The 17,968-nt window shown below is 43.2% G+C and overlaps 1 protein-coding gene across 1 annotated transcript in view; it reads right to left on the reverse strand.

Moving 5' to 3' along the window:
* Positions 1–17,968, reverse strand: part of LOC111079830 (leucine-rich repeats and immunoglobulin-like domains protein 1) — a 90,162-nt gene continuing 72,194 nt past the window's right edge. The window contains 4 exon segments of the mRNA XM_022375143.2: positions 1–2,033; positions 2,036–2,993; positions 11,443–11,603; positions 16,129–17,119. Of these exon segments, the coding sequence (XP_022230835.2) occupies positions 1,734–2,033; positions 2,036–2,993; positions 11,443–11,603; positions 16,129–16,986 (2,277 nt within the window). The 5' untranslated portion in view covers positions 16,987–17,119 and the 3' untranslated portion in view covers positions 1–1,733.

Genomic DNA, 17,968 nt, shown 5'->3' on the forward strand with positions numbered 1-17,968 from the left:
TTTTTCATTTCATTTTTATTTGCATCATCATTTTCTTCAGTCTTCGTATAAGAAATAACATTTTTTTTCTGTTTGTTGCTGTTTGTTGTTGTGGGTGTGTCTATTATTTAATTAAATATTTTTGCATATACTCGTATATTTATATGTATAGTATTTAATGTTAGGCTCCAGTTTCCCCTCCCCGTTCTGTTCACACAGTGATTTTTAGTTTATATTTATGTATATTCCATTTTATTTCCGAAAATGCATTTTGGAGTGCATTTAGCTTGTGTCTGCATATATGCCTTTTGATTCTGCCTATTTGGTATATGTATATACTATTTTATTTGATAGATATTTATATTTATTTATACATTTGCTTTTCCCCCCATTTTTGTGTGTGTGTGTGTGTGTGTTTTTATGCAAATTTTGTACGGAATTTGCCGTCTACATATTTGCTATTTAATTAAATTATTATATGCAAAAAACATCAAACGAATGATGGTTTTGATTTGAACAAAAAATATATATTGACAATTTATTGGCAATTTATTGCTGCTTTTTTCTTTTGGGAAAACATCCATAAATTATTTACAATAATATGTGGTGGTATCTGGGGGATCTGAGGGTATCTGGTAGTGGTAGATATTTACAAATTCTTTCAACTTTGAGTTCTGTCTCACTTAGATTACATTTATTCTTTATAGTTATACAGAAAATACATCTAGAATTATCATAATTTATTTATTTTTATGCTTTATGTATTTGTATATTGTCACTTTAGATGTTTCTTTTTGTTGCTGAAGGAAAGTGTTGGGAAAGACACATGGGGAGAGAGAGAGAGAGGGCGAGAGCCGATCTGGCAAATTGGTTTCATTATCAGTTAGTTCTAGAATGGACAGGACTGGACTATTTGGTCCCCATTTGGGTTATTTTCAATGCCACACCGAGATGTTATTTATATCTATGCTCTTTCATTCAGATCCATGCATCCTCTCATGCATCTATTCCCTCAGAGTGGTACAGTTGTGTTTGTTTTTCCTTATTTCCTTATTTCAGCAGAATATTTATCGCTTTCTATAATTTTAAGGTATTATTCCTCAAAATATATTTTAGTTTTAAATCTGCCGACCGTGGGGCGCTGCTGGCACAACTGTAACTGCAGAATAACCTTCTTCAGCTTGTTCATTTACCATTTTACATCTATATATCATTATATATATATGTATATGTTTAAATTCACTTTTAGGGATTTATCCAGCTTATCCACTAAAATGCTATCTAGAGTATGCGAATGCTAAATGCCATTAACTATGAGAGAGGGTTAGCTAGAGAGATAGAGAGCTGAATTGTGTGTGTGAGATTTGAATGGTATTCGTATTCCTTAGTATTCCTTAGTACGAGTATTCCTTATAGCTTATCGATTAGTATGTATATCTTGTATCTTTTTAGTCGTTTGAGTACTCGTATTCATAGACATATCTTATCCCTTGTTTCATTTGACGCTTGTTAAACTTTGTTGCCTTTTTTTTTTTTTGAGAAATTCGAACCGAACCTTAAACAAACCATAACCTCACATTCCCTGTTTCAATGGCATCATCATCATCATCATCATAGGATCCTAGTGATCCACCCTCATTTCAGAACTGGCTCTGCACATAGCTCCTGTAGTTGTTGTTGGTGAGATTGTGGCCCACCATTTCCATTTCCATACCCATTTCCATGCCCGTCTCGACCTGGCCACCACGTCCACGTCATACGTAGACGACATGCGGCTTCCCAGACGATGCCACAGCTGGTGGCACAGGAGATCCGCCAGCTGATGATTTGGACAGAGACGCCGCTTGCTTGAGCTTGCTCATGGTCTGAGTATCGGGATACTCATAGTGATCGAAGCGCTCGTACAGATGCTCCGGCTCGTCATCCGCCTCCTTGACGGGCAGCTCCCAGGGCTTCAGGGCCCTGTACTCGTTGGCAATTGTCTGGGCTGCCAGGTAGCGCTCCAGCTCTAGTTTGTCCAGCTGCGGCAGCGTCGCCTGCTGATATTCATGACCAACCCCATGCCCCCGGCGTTGTGTGCCTGTAGGGGCATCGCCTGGTGGTAGTGATGGTGCGCCTGCAGCGTCTGGGCATTGTGTGGATAATTCATGGCCATGCCCATGCCGCCGTTGCTGCCGCCCAGGGTCATGCTCATGCCCATGCCCATGCCGAGTCCGTTGCCACCCAGCGGCTGGTGGCCCTGCAGGATGCGGTCATGGACATTGATGATGCTCTTGCTGGTGCGCATGGGTCCGCGCTCGTGCAGCAGCTTCCTGCGGCGCTTTACGAAGCGCAGATAGTAGAGGACGCTCACACCGATCATTGCCACCAGGAGGCACGTGATGACGGCACACACCACCGTCACAATGTGGGCGGGGCAGGTGATCTCGCCCTCGCTCATGGACAGCAGCTGACGTCGCGTGCGCACCGTGTCCCGCCAGATGTCGCAGCCGATCTGCTGCCGGTCCATCCGCAGATACCCAGAGTTGCGGTTCGATGACGACGCGGAGGAGGTGGCCAGCTCGTAAGCACTCGGTTCGGTGGTGTGCAGCGCATTGGCAATGTGCTGTTCGGCTATGTAGGCGGCCAAAACGGCCACTCCATCCTCTGCCACGGCCGCAGTGGTGGCATCATCCGCCTCCTGCTCCCCCCCATCGTTGTCCTCCTTGGCCAAGGCGGCCACAGCACCGCCCGCAGCATGCTCTAGCGGTGGATCGATGCCCTCAAAGTTACCGGTAACAAGACGCCAGAGCCACAGCAGCGAGCAGTTGCACTGCAGCGGATTGTCCCCCAAATAGAGCTTCTGCAGCTGATCCACCGGAAACTGGGCGGAGAACAGCGTCTGCAGGCTGTTGCTCTGCATGTAGACCTCCAGAATGTTGGGATTACCCTGGAACAGGCGCATCGGTATGTCGCTCAGCTGCGGATTGTAGTTCAGGTGGAGCGTCTGTAGGTGGGTGTTGTCCACAAAGGCTCTGCAGGTGATACGAAACGGAGAATTGGGGCATTAATTAGAGAATGTTTTCTAAGCCCTCCAAGGGAATATTTGTCTAGTTATTCTACCAGGGTCTTTGGTGGGGGGGAATTAATTATGCATTCAACGTTTAAGCTTAAAACTACAGACACACACAAAGACACACACACACATATATATATATAAATATACTCGGAACAGCATCAGCTCTGCCCTTGTTGCACACATGACAACGTCAGCTTTCGACTTACGAGCTAAGCGACATGGATTTATTTAGCCAGCGTCTATGTATTTTCAACTTAATAAAAAGAAGCAGCAGCATAAGAGAGGAGCGAGCAGCATGCCACATCCAACATCCCAAGGAGCCCAAGAATGAATGAAAGGGCATAAAAAACGAATACGAAGACGAAGACGAAGGCAGGAGAAAAGTCTGCAGTTTTCTCCATGTTATTCGGAGCTCCATAGAGCGTTGTCGTAAATCCCTGCCAAGTTAAGTCAACGCGCTAAGTCGCTGACTTGGGGGGCACAACGAGCAGGAGGGGATGCATGTAGATGTGTGTGTGTGTGTGTGTGTATGTGCAGAGTACAGTGCATTACCACACGACTCGCACTCTTCCATCCCAATCGCAGCCATCGCTTCAGACAGTCTCAGATGTGGAAAGAAATAAGTGCAACGTGGCGTATGAGCAATACTGTGAGGCAAAAAGGATCGGGTCGGGTCGGACGGCGACTCTGACTTCATCCGCTGCTGACACAAAGCGAATTTGTCGCTCTTAAGCGTTCCCTGCTCTACAGGCAACATTTCATTTCAATACTCGAGAGTTGCATTCCATGTTAAATGAACGCATTTATTCCCAGAACCAAGAATCCAGAATCCAGAACCCAGAGCCCAGAGCCAGTTGCTAAAGGATACCCAGAAAGGCAGGGGACGCCTTGCATTGATTTGATAAGTGGCTGCATTTTGTGGAACCCCTTTGGAAATGTCTCCTCCCCACCCAGCAAAGCGCAAAGGGCAGGCATTCAGTCGAGCGAATCTTGTGATGAATTTGAATTGAAATGGCAACGAGAGCTGGAGTCAGCTTCATGCATGAAAACTGTTTGTCATTCATTAGGTTGAATGATGAGGAAGGGAACGGTGGACTTTTCGGTGCGGGACTAACTCCCAGAAGTAATTTTGTGCAATTCATTTGTGTAACAAATAGAACGAAAGAGCTTTCAGTAGAAAGAAGTTTTCTCGAAGACTCAAAGGAGCGCTTTTTTCTCTCAAATGAATGCTATTTATATTTTAATCATTCTAAAAACCAAAAGTAGAGTTTAAATTTATATTTTTACTATTTTATACGATCCTTAAGGTGGATTCTTGTCTGTATTGCTAGCTTAACACGAGGCACACACATGATTCACCGACTACTTAACTCGAACACCCTTCATTTTCCACCTCTATTCCTTCTAGTTTTCCACCTTTCGAACATTCAATTTCATGGCAAGTTTAACATTTATCCTAAATACGGGAAAAACTTCAATTGCAGGCCACAAACAAACACACACAATAAAAGAACCGTAAAGAAAACTTTCTATTACCGCAAAAAAAGCACACAAAAGTCGTGTCTGCATGCGACACACGAGTGTGTGAGTATATCCCAAAACAATTTAGCGGTTAAGCCGAACCGAACCAAAAAAAGCCAAAAAAATAAATTCAATTATTTGTGCAAATATTATGCAAATATCCTTGGTGCAGAGGAGAGAGGCAAAAATCAACAGAAAAACGTGACACTGAAGGCAGCACCACGGGAATGGATTCCTCCAGACACCTCGAAGAAAAAGTTTTTTTTTTGTGGTGGTGGTGGTGGGAGGCAAACGCTCTACAGGTTGATTTACCTACCCCATGGACCTGTTGTTGGGTGGCGGCTATTCGTTTGCTTTAAAATGCAACTGCCTGACAAAAGCACGTGACAAGGCAAACAAACAGGCAACAGAGGTAGGCGGTCGGGGTTGCATTTTGGGTACCAACCTTTTTGCTGTTTTTGGGCTGTGCTTTCAGCCATCATTCAGACTTCATTTAGCATGTTTCATGTTTCTGACTCGCGTTTTTGGGCTCTGCCTACTTTTGTGTACCCTTTTGCAGCGTGTATAATGACAATGAAGGAGAGAAAGCACCGAACCTTCCTGTTAGAGTATTTCCCAGGATATCGGCAGTCTGATGGTTCCCTTCCCTTTTTTTGTTTTCGCTTCTATTTTATTCTTTTTGATTCTTTTGTATTTTCTTTTTAACTCCCTTTTTTGTTTTCATTTGCCAACGTCAAACGTGCGGAAACGGAAATGGCTGTCATGTGTGTGTGTGTGTGAGGCATAAATGTTTGCCTGATTCGGTATCGTTCTTTTTTAGTTTGGCTGGTTTTTTTGGCCTGCTCGATGGAGGGGGGCTACTCATATGCAAATTGTTCACTCCCCCCCTTTGCTTATTCCACCGACTCTGTGGGTGAATCTGAATTGGAATTGCTCGAAATCCGATTGAAATGTTTGCTGTCCGTATGCACTCTCTCTTCTGTTGGGTGGCAGAGTCACGATTTTGCAGGACTCCAGAAACCATCAGAGTTCACTCACATCATCAACAAGATGGTTGGATGGATGGATGGATGGATGGATAGATGGATGGTTGTGCTGTCTGAATGTCTGGCTGCTTGGACAGTCAATCAGTCAGACTGTCAAACAGTTTGTCAGTCGCTATTTGATATAGTTTTGAATGCCAGTCAATCCTGTCTGAATCCTCGCAGTCTCCTACCTCCCATCCTCCGCTATAAACCGCTGCTCGTCTCTTCCTCTATACTGCGCTCTCTATTCATTTTATTGACATTTTAACCACAACAAAATATGATGGGATATCCTCTATGCGGATGGGTTAACTGATTCCCAGTCTCCACTCAGCTCTGATTTGATGGGATTTACCTCTTAAACTGGGCTGTAGAACTAGGCTTTACTTCTGAAATAAAGTCTGGTGCTGGAATTGAGTTGAATTCCTCTGGGTCCGGGCTGGGTGTTTAAGCTCTACAATGGACTCTGGTGCCGGAGTTCAATGTGCTCCTGGCCTAATACTCAACCTCTGGAGGACCGGAACTCCGGAACTCTCCATGTCGGATTGGCCGGCAATCGACAAATTATCAAGTGTTGTGGCCTCTACAATTTGTTAATGATATTTTAAACGTTTTAAAATTACGCATACGCCCCATTAAACCATTCATTTTACAACTATACGGTAGTCGGGTGGGCGTTACCACGAGACCTACGACTAGGAGAATGCATAGAAATGTACGTAAGTTTTCCTGGCGAGCCATTTCCCTTTCGCCCATTTAATTTCACATAATTATAGATTAAACATGGACAAATAACAACAGAGGAGGCAATAGGGAAATATGGCAAATGTTATGAAAGGAAAGATCATGGAAAATCGATTGAAAATTGCATGAGAAATACTTGAAGAAAATTATAGCTTTTCAATGGAATTAGTACAACGTTTTTCCTTCCGTTAAAACTACGGAAAATGGGATTTTATTTCAATTGTAAATTTAATAATTTAAAAACTTTTTGTACTGCTCTTTCAAGTGTATCTCTGGCTGTTAATGCTGGCAATTTTCTTGCTTATTTTTTTGTACGATTTAACCATTTTTTATTTGTAGCTAATTATGTTGACATAAACACAACTACAAATTATGTATGGCGTGGCGAGCTAATTATATATACATACGTACATATGACATCCTTTCTGTCACATAACCAGGATAGTATAATGGCTCTTGGCCCCTCGCATTCAATGGCTGCGGGAGAGTACACAGCCATTGAATGCCGGCTGAGACTCTCCACGGAGTCAATGACTGCCATTCACAGGAGGGAGACCAGTGCAAAGTTTTTCGCCATTGTGTGTGTTTTTTTTTCTGCTCTAATTAAATGAAAATGTTGACAAGAAAGTGTGTCTGCTTAATGAGACAACAAAAGCGTTGCTGGAGTTTTAATAAACAACAGTTTAATTCACATTAAACAAAGAGCCCAGAGTCAAAAGGTTAGAAGACCTTAGGAGCCCATCAAACCCTGTGGAACCCTTTCTTGGCATTATTTGTGCTTATTTTTCAGCTGCAATGCAGAATATTCCAAGCGAGAATATGCGAGGTGCCTTGGAAAAATAACAAAAGAAGCGTAATGTTCGGATGAAAAACCGTTGGATACCCTTACAGCTGAATAATTTCCATAGTACTACTCTATGATTCCGATTTGGATTATTTATAGCCTGAAGCCACATTTGTGAGCTTAAATGGATTTGGTTTTTTTTCCTTTTAAATTATACCTATTTCTATGGCACTCATCGAGTTGTGACTTTATAAGGTTTCTTTCGCTGCATTTCAATCCCTTCTACAAAAGGGTATAAACAATGCAGGCAGCACGAAACAAAATATAAATAAACGTAAGCAGGAAGAAATTACGGAAACAGGAAAACATAAACAAGTTGGCCCTGGCTCTGGCCCTGTCCCCCCTTCTCATCAACAACAGTGTCGACTGTTGCCATATTTTTCCATAAATTATGAGCTGGGAAATATTTCAAGCAGAGCAGCAGCAGGAGCAGGAATACATGACTTTGGGGAAGGGAAGGAAGGGTCCTGCCTGAGTGGTGGAGTAGCCATTAGGCGTATTTACCAGAAGGAGCTACGCAACAGGCACTGCTGCATGGTGCAGGTCTTAATCTGTCTATTTATGCATATGCATGTATACAGAGTCCACCTTCCTGCAATGCACTTGAATTTGCCTAGAAGTAAGACCCTGGGTAGGTGGGAGACGTACCTCGTAGGAGGTAGTAGTAGAGTTAATGAGAGTGGAATTTAAGTAAAGCCGTACCTTGAGGCAGCAGCCACTGCAGCAGGAGCAGCAAAGAATCCAAGGATAAGCCAAAGCCGTGGTGGAATTATATGAATGGTGGGACCCTGTTGCCTCCTAATTAGGTCTCGCGTTATATTTCTTTTCATTCTCATTTAAGTGAATCCTTGAGATGAATGTAAATTACCAGAGCAATGGTACAGGGGCTTACCTTTTCCTTGAACGGCTTACTGGCATGATGTGTGGATTGACGTGGGAAAAAAAACTGCATAAACTGGCTTGAGTTCATACTAGTCCAATCATCATGTTGTTTTTCTTCAAATATAAACCCTTCAAACACTTCATATTCCACCCATTACCGGAGCACACACACACACACAGTCCATTAGGCATGAATTCAATTCTCAATTGTCGCATTCAACTCTCATTCAGTGCCGGAACGCGCCATGGCTCCAGCCTTTCGCCTCTCGCCTCCCGCCTCCACGCTGTTGTGGGATCTCTGGGCTCCATTATAATTCAGGGCCAAGTCAACCCCAAAAAGCAGCCACAAAACAAATGATGTCACACATGCCTCACTTTCGCTCTCTGTCTCTCTGCCTCTCTCCAGTTGTGTCCTTCCGTTGTGCATAAATTTTCAAACAATTAGTTTCAATTTTGTAAATCCGCAACCAAATAAACCGGGCAACACCTACACGTACCACATGTGAGGAAGGATCGGTGGTACAGGCAGAGGTCGGAGCCATGGCCCATGCGTTGGCCATGGGGGAATCCTTTTGCCGGAATGACTTTCCGCCATTAAGTCATGTTCACTTGATATTCCCTTTGATATGACACCTCCTTTTTCACTCCAAAAATCGGAATAATACCATATCCATGGGCTCCCTGTTCCCTTCGCTGTTGCGGTGAAGGGTTGTTTGTTTACCACACCCACAGGGTGGTTGGTGGGGGCGAGTGGCAGATGACAACGTGCTGCTGCCTAATGAATTTTGCAATGGACTCGCGCTGATTGTTTAGGTGTAAGGATTTCATAATGAGCAGCCACTGGTGGCAGGAGCACATGTGTGTGTCTGAGGGAAATTTATCCTTGCGCCCCATAAACGTATGACTATCAACGTGTCCTCATCGCGCGTACATGCGAGTACCCTTCGCTTCTACTCCTCGTACTCCTCCTCCTTTTTCTCCTCTTGGAACCCACTGAAACCATTCCACCTTTCAGATTTCCATTAACGCATTTGCATAAATATTTACATGTCTCTCTCTTTGGGGGTTCTTCTTGCTGTCTCCCTCTCCCTCGAACTCTCTGTCTGTTGGTGGGGGGGTTCTTCTCCCTCTCTAAATCTCAACTTTAAAGTGTTTTGCTATTTCCGTTAAAGGGGATGATACGGGGTGAGTAATGGGAGGGGAGAGTATGGACCTTGTGTTCGTAACAAGGTAACAATTTGTTTGGCAACCCCTTTTATTTTTCCATACTTTCAGTTTTAGTACCCTCTAAAGAGACTATTTAAAGGAATTCAAATGAAAGAAATACTTTAGCATGTAGCCATTTTCCAGGGTACCTTATGTCTTGAATATCAAAGCTAAATGGTGTCCATTTTGTTGTGTTGCTTTTGGCAAATGAATTTCCCATCAAGTGCTGCCATGAACTTCTCCATTTTGTCGCAGTCAGACCATAAAGTTTTCCCCCACAAATGGAAAAGATAAAAATATGTACAAATATATTTCCTGCTAAAAAACAGATTTTCCTGCAGGAAAGTTGTGCATTAAAGCGCTGGCATTTGTTCTCGATATAATGCTGTATTACTTCCCACTACAAACTACAAAAAGCTGCATTATTTGTAGCCATAAAGTTACGTATTTTGAAACACCCAAAAATATGCAATAAAATTGTGAACAGGAATATCTCTTTATGAAATTTCTCTTCCAGAGGGTACAAATTCGAAATTGCCACCCAAAATTAGCATAAAGCGGAAAAATCCAACAGATTTGAGTTCCATTTAGACAATTTCGTTGGAGGACAAAAATACACAGAATTTAGTTTGCAAATCACTCAAAACAGAAATGCAGGCTCATGTGCGCGTGTGTGTGTGTGCAGTATCTGTGTGTCCTTACATATGTAAATGACTGCCTAGATTGAGCAACAATTTCAACAGTCTGGCGGCAACAATGTGGAGCAAGGATGAGCATGGGACGCAAAAGTTTACACAATTCTGAGACAGAGACCAAACAAAAGCCAAACAAAAGGCAAAAGCAATTACAAAGGCAGGGTAACAGAGAGGGTTGTTGGTTGTTTAATGTGTGGGTGTGCAGATACAAGCAGTGTATTTTTGTGTGTGTGTGTGTGTGTGTGTCTGGGATTTGCTTTAGACAAACTTGTTCCAAGAAAATCAAACGAAATTTTCAAATTAAAATGATTTAAATGGCATACGAATATAGACGGCACTTTCTTGTCTCTCTCTGTCTCTTTCTCTCTGTTTTATACACTCGTGCTTTCCCTTTCCCTCATGTGTCATGTAAGCCATGTTAATGTCATTGTAAAGCGGCATGTCGCACAGTAGGCGTGGCAGTCTCGATGCTGCCTGCCTCTGCCAGTGCCACTGTTGTTCGTGCTGGTGCTGGCTGATTGACATGCCACAAGAAGGGCCACAAGAAGGTGGAGGTGTGAAGGAATCGTTGAATGATTTGATATGAAAATTGCCTGGAATTATTGAATTAACATATGCTCGAATGGAGTTCAAGCATTTTCCCCCAACAGCCACCCAACTCTACTCCCCCCCGCTCTGACGTGTCTGGCTGCTGTGTGTGCTGGCTGTCTGCTGTGTGTGCTGTGTGTGGTGGCATCTTATTACCAAAAGCGTATTAGCCATGATTGATTGCATTCAGCTATAATGACTTGTTGTTGTCCTTGTTCTGCATCTGAGGCAAGTTCTCAGTGTGTATGTGTGGTGTGTGTGTGGGGGGTGTGGAGGTCACGTTCATGTGTGTGAAAGTGAATTTCCACTCCCTGATTAGACCCTCAATTCTAAAGAGTATTTTACCGAGCAATTTCCAATTGCTTTGAATTGAAGTTTGCTGAAATTTTGCACACATTTGTGGCTACTATAAGCTTTAATGATTAACAAGTCGTTTGCGAGGAACAATAAGGCTTTAGAAATCCAATTGAATAATGATGAACAGCATGAATATGCCATTTATTTTGAGTAAATCGATCAACATAAGAGCTGCTTAAAATTAAAATTAAATTTTAATTTCGCCTTTTATTATTTCGTGTTTGAGTGCTTAAAGGCTTACGGATTGTATTAGGCAAACTTAATCCTTTTGCATGTCCGAATCACCTGCTGTTCCTTTTTAAACTGAGTTTTCCATGCCCCCAAAAAACATCTTAAATTTGTAATGCAACCCCCAAAACAATCGCAAGTGTTGAACAAACGCTCTTCTAAACTTTTTTTCGCTGGTCTTGTTTATGGCTACTCTGGACGAAAACAAATAGTTTCATTTTCCGCTGACCCACTTTCAATTGTGTTGTTCTATGGTCGGTCCTATTGACTCTTTTTAAGAGCCCTGGTCAGGGTAAACTTTTTTGTAGAACTTACCTCGAATCGATGCGCTGCAAATAGTCGAGGCGGCTCAAGTGCAATTCGCGTAAATGAAACAGGTTGAGGAATGCAACGGCGGGCAGTTGGGCAAAGCGATTGCCTCCCAGGTTCAAATAGGTGAGATTCGAAAGTTTCGCCAGCTGCTGGGTGGGCACCATCTGCAATGAAAAATAAAAAATAGAGATAGAGAACAGAGCGAGTGTTTTATTTAGAGAGCATTTAAACAAAACAAAACAAAAAAGAGTTCAAAAATGAAAAGGAAACTTCTTCGTTTTGGAGAAGGGTCCATCAAATATTAATGCCGGCCACTCCGCTCTAAAAACGTTTTGTGGTTCTGCACTTTACAGATGGTTTAGAGTCCATCCAAAAAACAAGAGAGCAAAGAGTACAGTAACAACGAAAAGCAAGAGAGGAGAGTGCTTGATTGAAGAGCTGAAATATTTGATACCCTTAAGCTGTTGAATGATTTGATGTAATAGTAATTGAAACACAAGGTTCTACAGCTCGTTGGGTAATATTTTCAAACATTTTGTTCTATGGAAACTGTTTCATATCGACATAATTTTGTAATGGTTATTTCTTAAATACACCAGGCATAAAAAAACTTACAAAACCTACAAACACTCGTAATACCCTTCGCCAGGGTATAACAAGCAGACAATCAATACGAAAGCGTTGCTTAAGCGACTGCAGCGGAAACGGAAACGTACGTCATGTACTTACCCCCAGCCACCATATTTGCCAGATTGCGGACCCTCCCCCAGCCCGCTTACCAATCACTCGCTGTTTTCCGTTTTTTTCTTTTTGACCAACAAATTCGTCTCGCGTTTTTTTTTTAGGGCAGGCAATAAAATCAATCTTGCAACGAATTTGTTACAACAACTAAGACAGCTTCGAGTGTGGCATGCATAAAAGAAAAGGTTCCCCTCTGGTGGAGCGGAAGGGGTGCAAAAGCTTTTGGCTGTAATTTTGGCCAACCGAGTTGGGTTCAACCTTTCCTCTGCTTGCTGCCCTCAGCTCCACCCCTATCACTCTCCCTATCCCTCTCTCTTTCTCTCTCTGTTGGCGTGTCGGAAGCTACGTGCCCGGCGTCCGGACACGAATACACTACGCGATAACGTAATGAACATCATGGGGAAGGGGAATAACACAGAGACGGTCGAGTCGGGAAGCAGAGTTGGGGCAAAGAGTGCTGCCCCAAAAGTGTGTGCGTGTGTGTGTGGCAAATGAATTCAAATGCTGCGTTGGCCAACAAAGGTCTCTCATAAGGCAATGAAAATGGTTGAAAATTAAAAGGCATTACCCATACGCGATGTAGGCCAAGCGGGGCAATTGTTTAACCAAATGGCAACACATTTTTCCCTGCACCCCCACAATTTCCCTTCATTTTCACTTTCCCTTTTCCTTTCATACTCTTTCTCTCTTTTTCCCTATGTTGATGTTTGTGCTGCACTCAAAGGAAAAGCGACGACTAATTAAAAGCCTTTTGCCCCTTGTCCGTTTTTTTCGTTTTCCCCCTATTTTCCTCTACTGAAGGCAGCGCACCGTGAAAAAAAACTTATGGGTGGGTGGCGGTTGGGGCAGTAAGTAGAAGAGTTCAGGGAGGCACCCACAAGTCCAAGTGCCACCGACGAAAGTGAAAATTATATTGACTTTGATTTTTCGCATTAATTTCCATTTTTATGGCCAACCCTCAATTTTCTCTCTCTGCTTTCGGAATGGCTGAATTACGAGAAAACAAACGAAAGAAAGAGTGTGAAAAATGTGAAAATTAAAGCTAATTGCTGGGAAATAAATATCTTTAAAGAGATTTCTGAATGGAAATGAATGAAATCTATTGAATGAGTGAAAATTTACTCGTGTTTAAAGGGAATAAATCACATATATCGTTCAAGGAAGTTTCCTATGCTAGAAAAAGGTAATCCTCAGGCACTATTCGTTGATTAAACACTGTACCAGTTGCAATCCTACTCTTCATCCATTTGATGGACATCAATGCCACATGGCAAAAATCTCAGCAGCTCTAAGAGAATCCTGCAACAAATATATGTAATAAATTTACCAGTAAAATGATTTTGCTGTTGTGCAACGATACGCAAAATTAATGCAACAACATGAAACATAAAACTATAGTCAAAAAAAAAAGAGGTAGGTATATAAACTGCAAGTAAATAAATAACTAATATGCAGATGCACAGTAAAAACAGTAAATTGCTTTCTATAAAAACTTTCCTTTCCCCGCATATGAATTTTGCAACAACTACTATTCGTATTTTAGCAATTATTTTTGATCCAAAAGTTGAGTGCCCTAATGTCTACATTTATACATATGCATGTATGTATGTACATATATGCATTTGTGCACTTTGATGGAAATTTAAAGCATACGCATATTACACTCTCTAGCCCTGCCACTCCCATGTGGAGAGTAAATATTTGTGTTGAATTATGGAAAATGCAAAATTGTGCATAAATAATGTTGCAGCAATTGTTTGAAGCATGTGTTCAACGAAAACTCAACGAAATAATCAGTCAATTGTGCGAATTAGTTACTTTTGATATTTATTCAGAGTTTTTCCTACTCTCTAAAATGTAAAATCGAGTTGAATTAAACGGGGTGTATGCAATAAAGTTGATTGCTTGATGATTTTATTGGGAATATCAACAGAGAAAAGGTTGTAACGATTTATAATCGATAGAAATCATTGAATAAATGTTTCCCACTACGATTTCCGTTACGGTGTCATTATTGTAAGCCCAATTTAAACCCATTGTTAATTGGTTAAATATAAACTAATGTATCGATAGAAAAATAAAGGAAACATATAATTTTTGATGAAAATACCTTCGATTGAAGTTGCTGTAAATTCAAGCCAGCACTTCATAAATCATATTCATGCCTCCCGCATGCCTCCCGTTTGCCCTGTGTGTGGTTGCAGACGCAGACATAATGCCATTGCAGCATAGGTATCGTGTTGCCGCCCAGAATCCCTGAATCCCTTGCCACGTTGGCCAGAAGAAAACTATGCAGATGCAGACAACAATTTCATGCACTAGCCGCATGCCAACGGAACTTCAGAGGAGGTGTAGCAGAAGGAGCTCACTGAAGTAGAGGGTGGGAGAGTGGGTAGTGGGTAACCATGTGCATAATAAAACAACAATCTGTCCAATAGGAAAAAGAATGCTATTTGAGAATACCGAAACGGGTTTGCCAAAGAGCTCTAACCGGAGTATCCAGCAGAGGAGTCCTCTTTTCCTCAAGGATATGGAGATGGGGGCCGGCCGTGGGCAGGGCATAACCATACCATCTTTCAGCTACAAAATGCCAAAAGGTATTTTAAGTAGTTTCGAACTGATTCCGAGCGCCATAAATTCCAGCTACGTTGACTACGCGCGGCTGCTCCTGGTTACTGGTCCTGTTTCTGCTGTTGCACCTGCTTAGGATCCAGACAGTAAGCAGCAGGACTACACACAGGACTACACTCCTACGACCACTCCTATCCCCTTCTAACGACCATAACTAGGATACTCACGTCAGTGAAGAGAGGGGCAGAGGATATGGCCAGGGATTGCATCCATCAGTTTGCAAAAACAGGACATGAACGTGAACGAGGCTGTTGTTGCTGCTGCTGCTGTTGCTACGCTGTTGCAACTACATCCTGGCCGTATACACAGTCTGTGATTGCGCAAAACGACGCATTTCTTGCCAGTCTACGTTCCCCTTTACCATCTCTCCGTCTGTCTCTGCTGGACATTTCATGGCATTTCGTCTTTGAGCAAAGGATTTACAAAACTCAACTGCAAATCCTAGAAAGTCCAGCCCGGTAACCTAATATGGCCCTAATGATTTGGTTTGTGCCAACTTTAAGACGAATGCCACGCCAGAAAATCCGCCTTGGGTTTTCAATGAGCTTTGACTTTGATTAAGTGCGGGTATGGGATCAAAATTTTATTGGTAACACGTTCAGTGGTCTTTAATTTGAGCCTAGAATTAGAAACCAGCTTCAGCTGGCCTTTTAAGGAGCTGCCATCAGCCAAACGAATTAAGGTTTTCTTTGAAATTTCCTTTTGATTTATGTGAACTTCTTAAAGGCAGAACTTTTCAGATGGTTTTCCAGCTCATATAGAAAATTGTCTGCCTGTTAGATTGATTGAAGCAGCTTTAAGTTTGCCCCGTGGCAAGGATATACATGCATAACTCTTGCAGAGACACAGCTAGAAGGAGGAGAAAGGCAGCTTCAAAGAAGAGGCAACATTTAACAGAAAATCCGGAGGCCGAGGGCCTAAGCAAAGAAGAGGCATGGAGCAGAAATGAGGCCCGGCACTGGCACCGTGCTGGACATGTTTGCATGCATAAATAGCAGGAAAGGACATGGCTATAGGGCCAGAAAGGACTCTCTGCGAAAGGGTGTGTGTGTGTGTGTGTATGGGCAGGCAACAACAAGTTATGGTTATTAATTGTGCGTATGCAAAATGCAGCAAAACCCCACGAAGGGCAAACTTAAGCGAAAGAGGAGGAGGATTTCCCCATACCCCACATTAAATCCGCTTTGGCAAAGTGTTGGTCACAGGATTTGGTCCTGACAGAGTGTCTAAATTTATGAGGCAAGCGATAGAACTGCCTCATCCCCCGCCCACAGCGTTTGTGGCATGTTTTGTGTGGCATGTATAAAGTTCACTCACCGTGAGATTATTATCGGCCAGATCCAAATGCTTGAGCGAGATGAGTCCCTCGAAGGCGCTCGCATCCAGCTCGCTCATCACATTCCCCCTGAGACTGAGGGCCAGCAGCTCCTTCAGCCCTTCAAAGCTGTCATTGCGCACAAACTCCACCAGATTGTCGGACATGTCCAGGCTCTTGAGGGCATGCAGATGCCACAGATTGCTGGCCGGCACATCAAGCAGGCGATTGTTGCGAAACACAAGCACCTCCAGCGTGGACATGCCCTTGAAGCAGTTATCCTCGAGACTCACAATATTATTGTTGGTGAGATCCAGCTCCACCAGAGACGCCAGATCGCTGAGGGCTGTCGGATGCACCGTCTCGATGCGGTTGTAGCTGAGGTCGAGCAACAGCAGATTGGTCAATCCCTTGAAGGCGTGCTTGTGCAGGGAGCTCACAAGATTGCTGCTGAGGTTAAGCGTTCGCAGCTCCGATTGGTATTCAAAATTCTTGGAGCCCAGCGTCTCGATTATGTTCTGCGATAGATCGAGTATCTCCAGCTTCATGTAGAACGGCAGCGAGAACTCAAGGTTGCGTATCCGATTCAGCGTCAGATTGATATACTTTGTCTCGGGATTCAGCTGGATGGGCACATCCTCGAGGGCGGCATCCACGCACAAGGCCCTGCTATTGGCCTCACCGCCCAAACACTGGCATTTGGAGGGGCAGAAGGCCCGTATGGGTTGTGGCAGGACCAGCACTACAACAAGTAGCAGCCCAAGCGGCCCAGGAATTCCACTCAGCCAGGGTCTACTCCTTCGTGTTGCTGTGGTTGCTGCGGTTGCTGTTGCTGCGGTGGTTTGTGTGTGGCCAGCCATTTTGTGTGCGGCTGCTATCAGATGCTGCTGCTGCTGCTTCCGGTTCGTGGGTTCAATAATTATTTGCTGTCCTGTGTGCGGCGAGTGCGGAGTTACCACCAATTATTGCACATCTTGGCTACTTAGGGGGTTTCTGCAATGAAAGGGAAACGCACAAAGGGCGCTGTGGTTAGTGACTTTAATTATACTGCAATTTTCAAACTCTTAAAAACTTTCATACTCTTCTCTCTAACACACACAATAGTTTTTGCATTCTCTTGAAAATTAACGTATATTTTAATGAAGATACTCCGGTGTGCTCCAGCGGGATATTATCTAGATATTTAACAGACTCGACAACCGACAACCGCTCGCACTTTTCACACCTTTTTTTTCGGGTCTTCATTGTTGAATTTGGTAAAAAAAACTTTTGCGGCAAATAAAGGCTGGCAAGGAGAGGCGTAGAGGTAGAGGTAGAGACATTGGCCTCGCCGCTACGACATTGCCAAGATTTATGTGCATAAGTTGGTGGCTAATATTTCATAAAAGTCGAGACGCAGACAGAGCCAGAAAACTGAGAAGAGAACTAAAGAGAGAGTGAGAGAGTGTGCGAGAATTGGAGCCTGTCGAGAAGTGTAGAGAGAACTGGAGCCACAGAAGGAAAAGCGAGAATGTCGGTTCAGTTTAGGTCGGGATAACTTCTTCGTTTTCTTCTTTTTCTTTTTTTTTATTTGGATTTTGTATGCTGACAACTTTGCATTTTGAAAGTTGCTGAGTTGCCAGCCAGTCGGCGGTGCGCAGCGGACCGGAGTCGAGGGGTGGCATCTAGGCCCAGTCTGCTGCATTTTATGGTTTATAAGTTTTGCATAATGCAGTCCATCCAGACCGCCTAATAGTTATGGCCATGATGAGCTCTGTCCGCAGTGCCCACCCAATAGAAGTTGAAGGCAGAGGCTTTCTCGAATAGAATTTAAAATGCATATTCATGAAGCCAAAAAAAAAC

Source organism: Drosophila obscura, unplaced genomic scaffold (assembly GCF_018151105.1).
Source record: "Drosophila obscura isolate BZ-5 IFL unplaced genomic scaffold, ASM1815110v1 contig_186, whole genome shotgun sequence".
In the NCBI taxonomy this organism is placed as follows: domain Eukaryota; kingdom Metazoa; phylum Arthropoda; class Insecta; order Diptera; family Drosophilidae; genus Drosophila; species Drosophila obscura.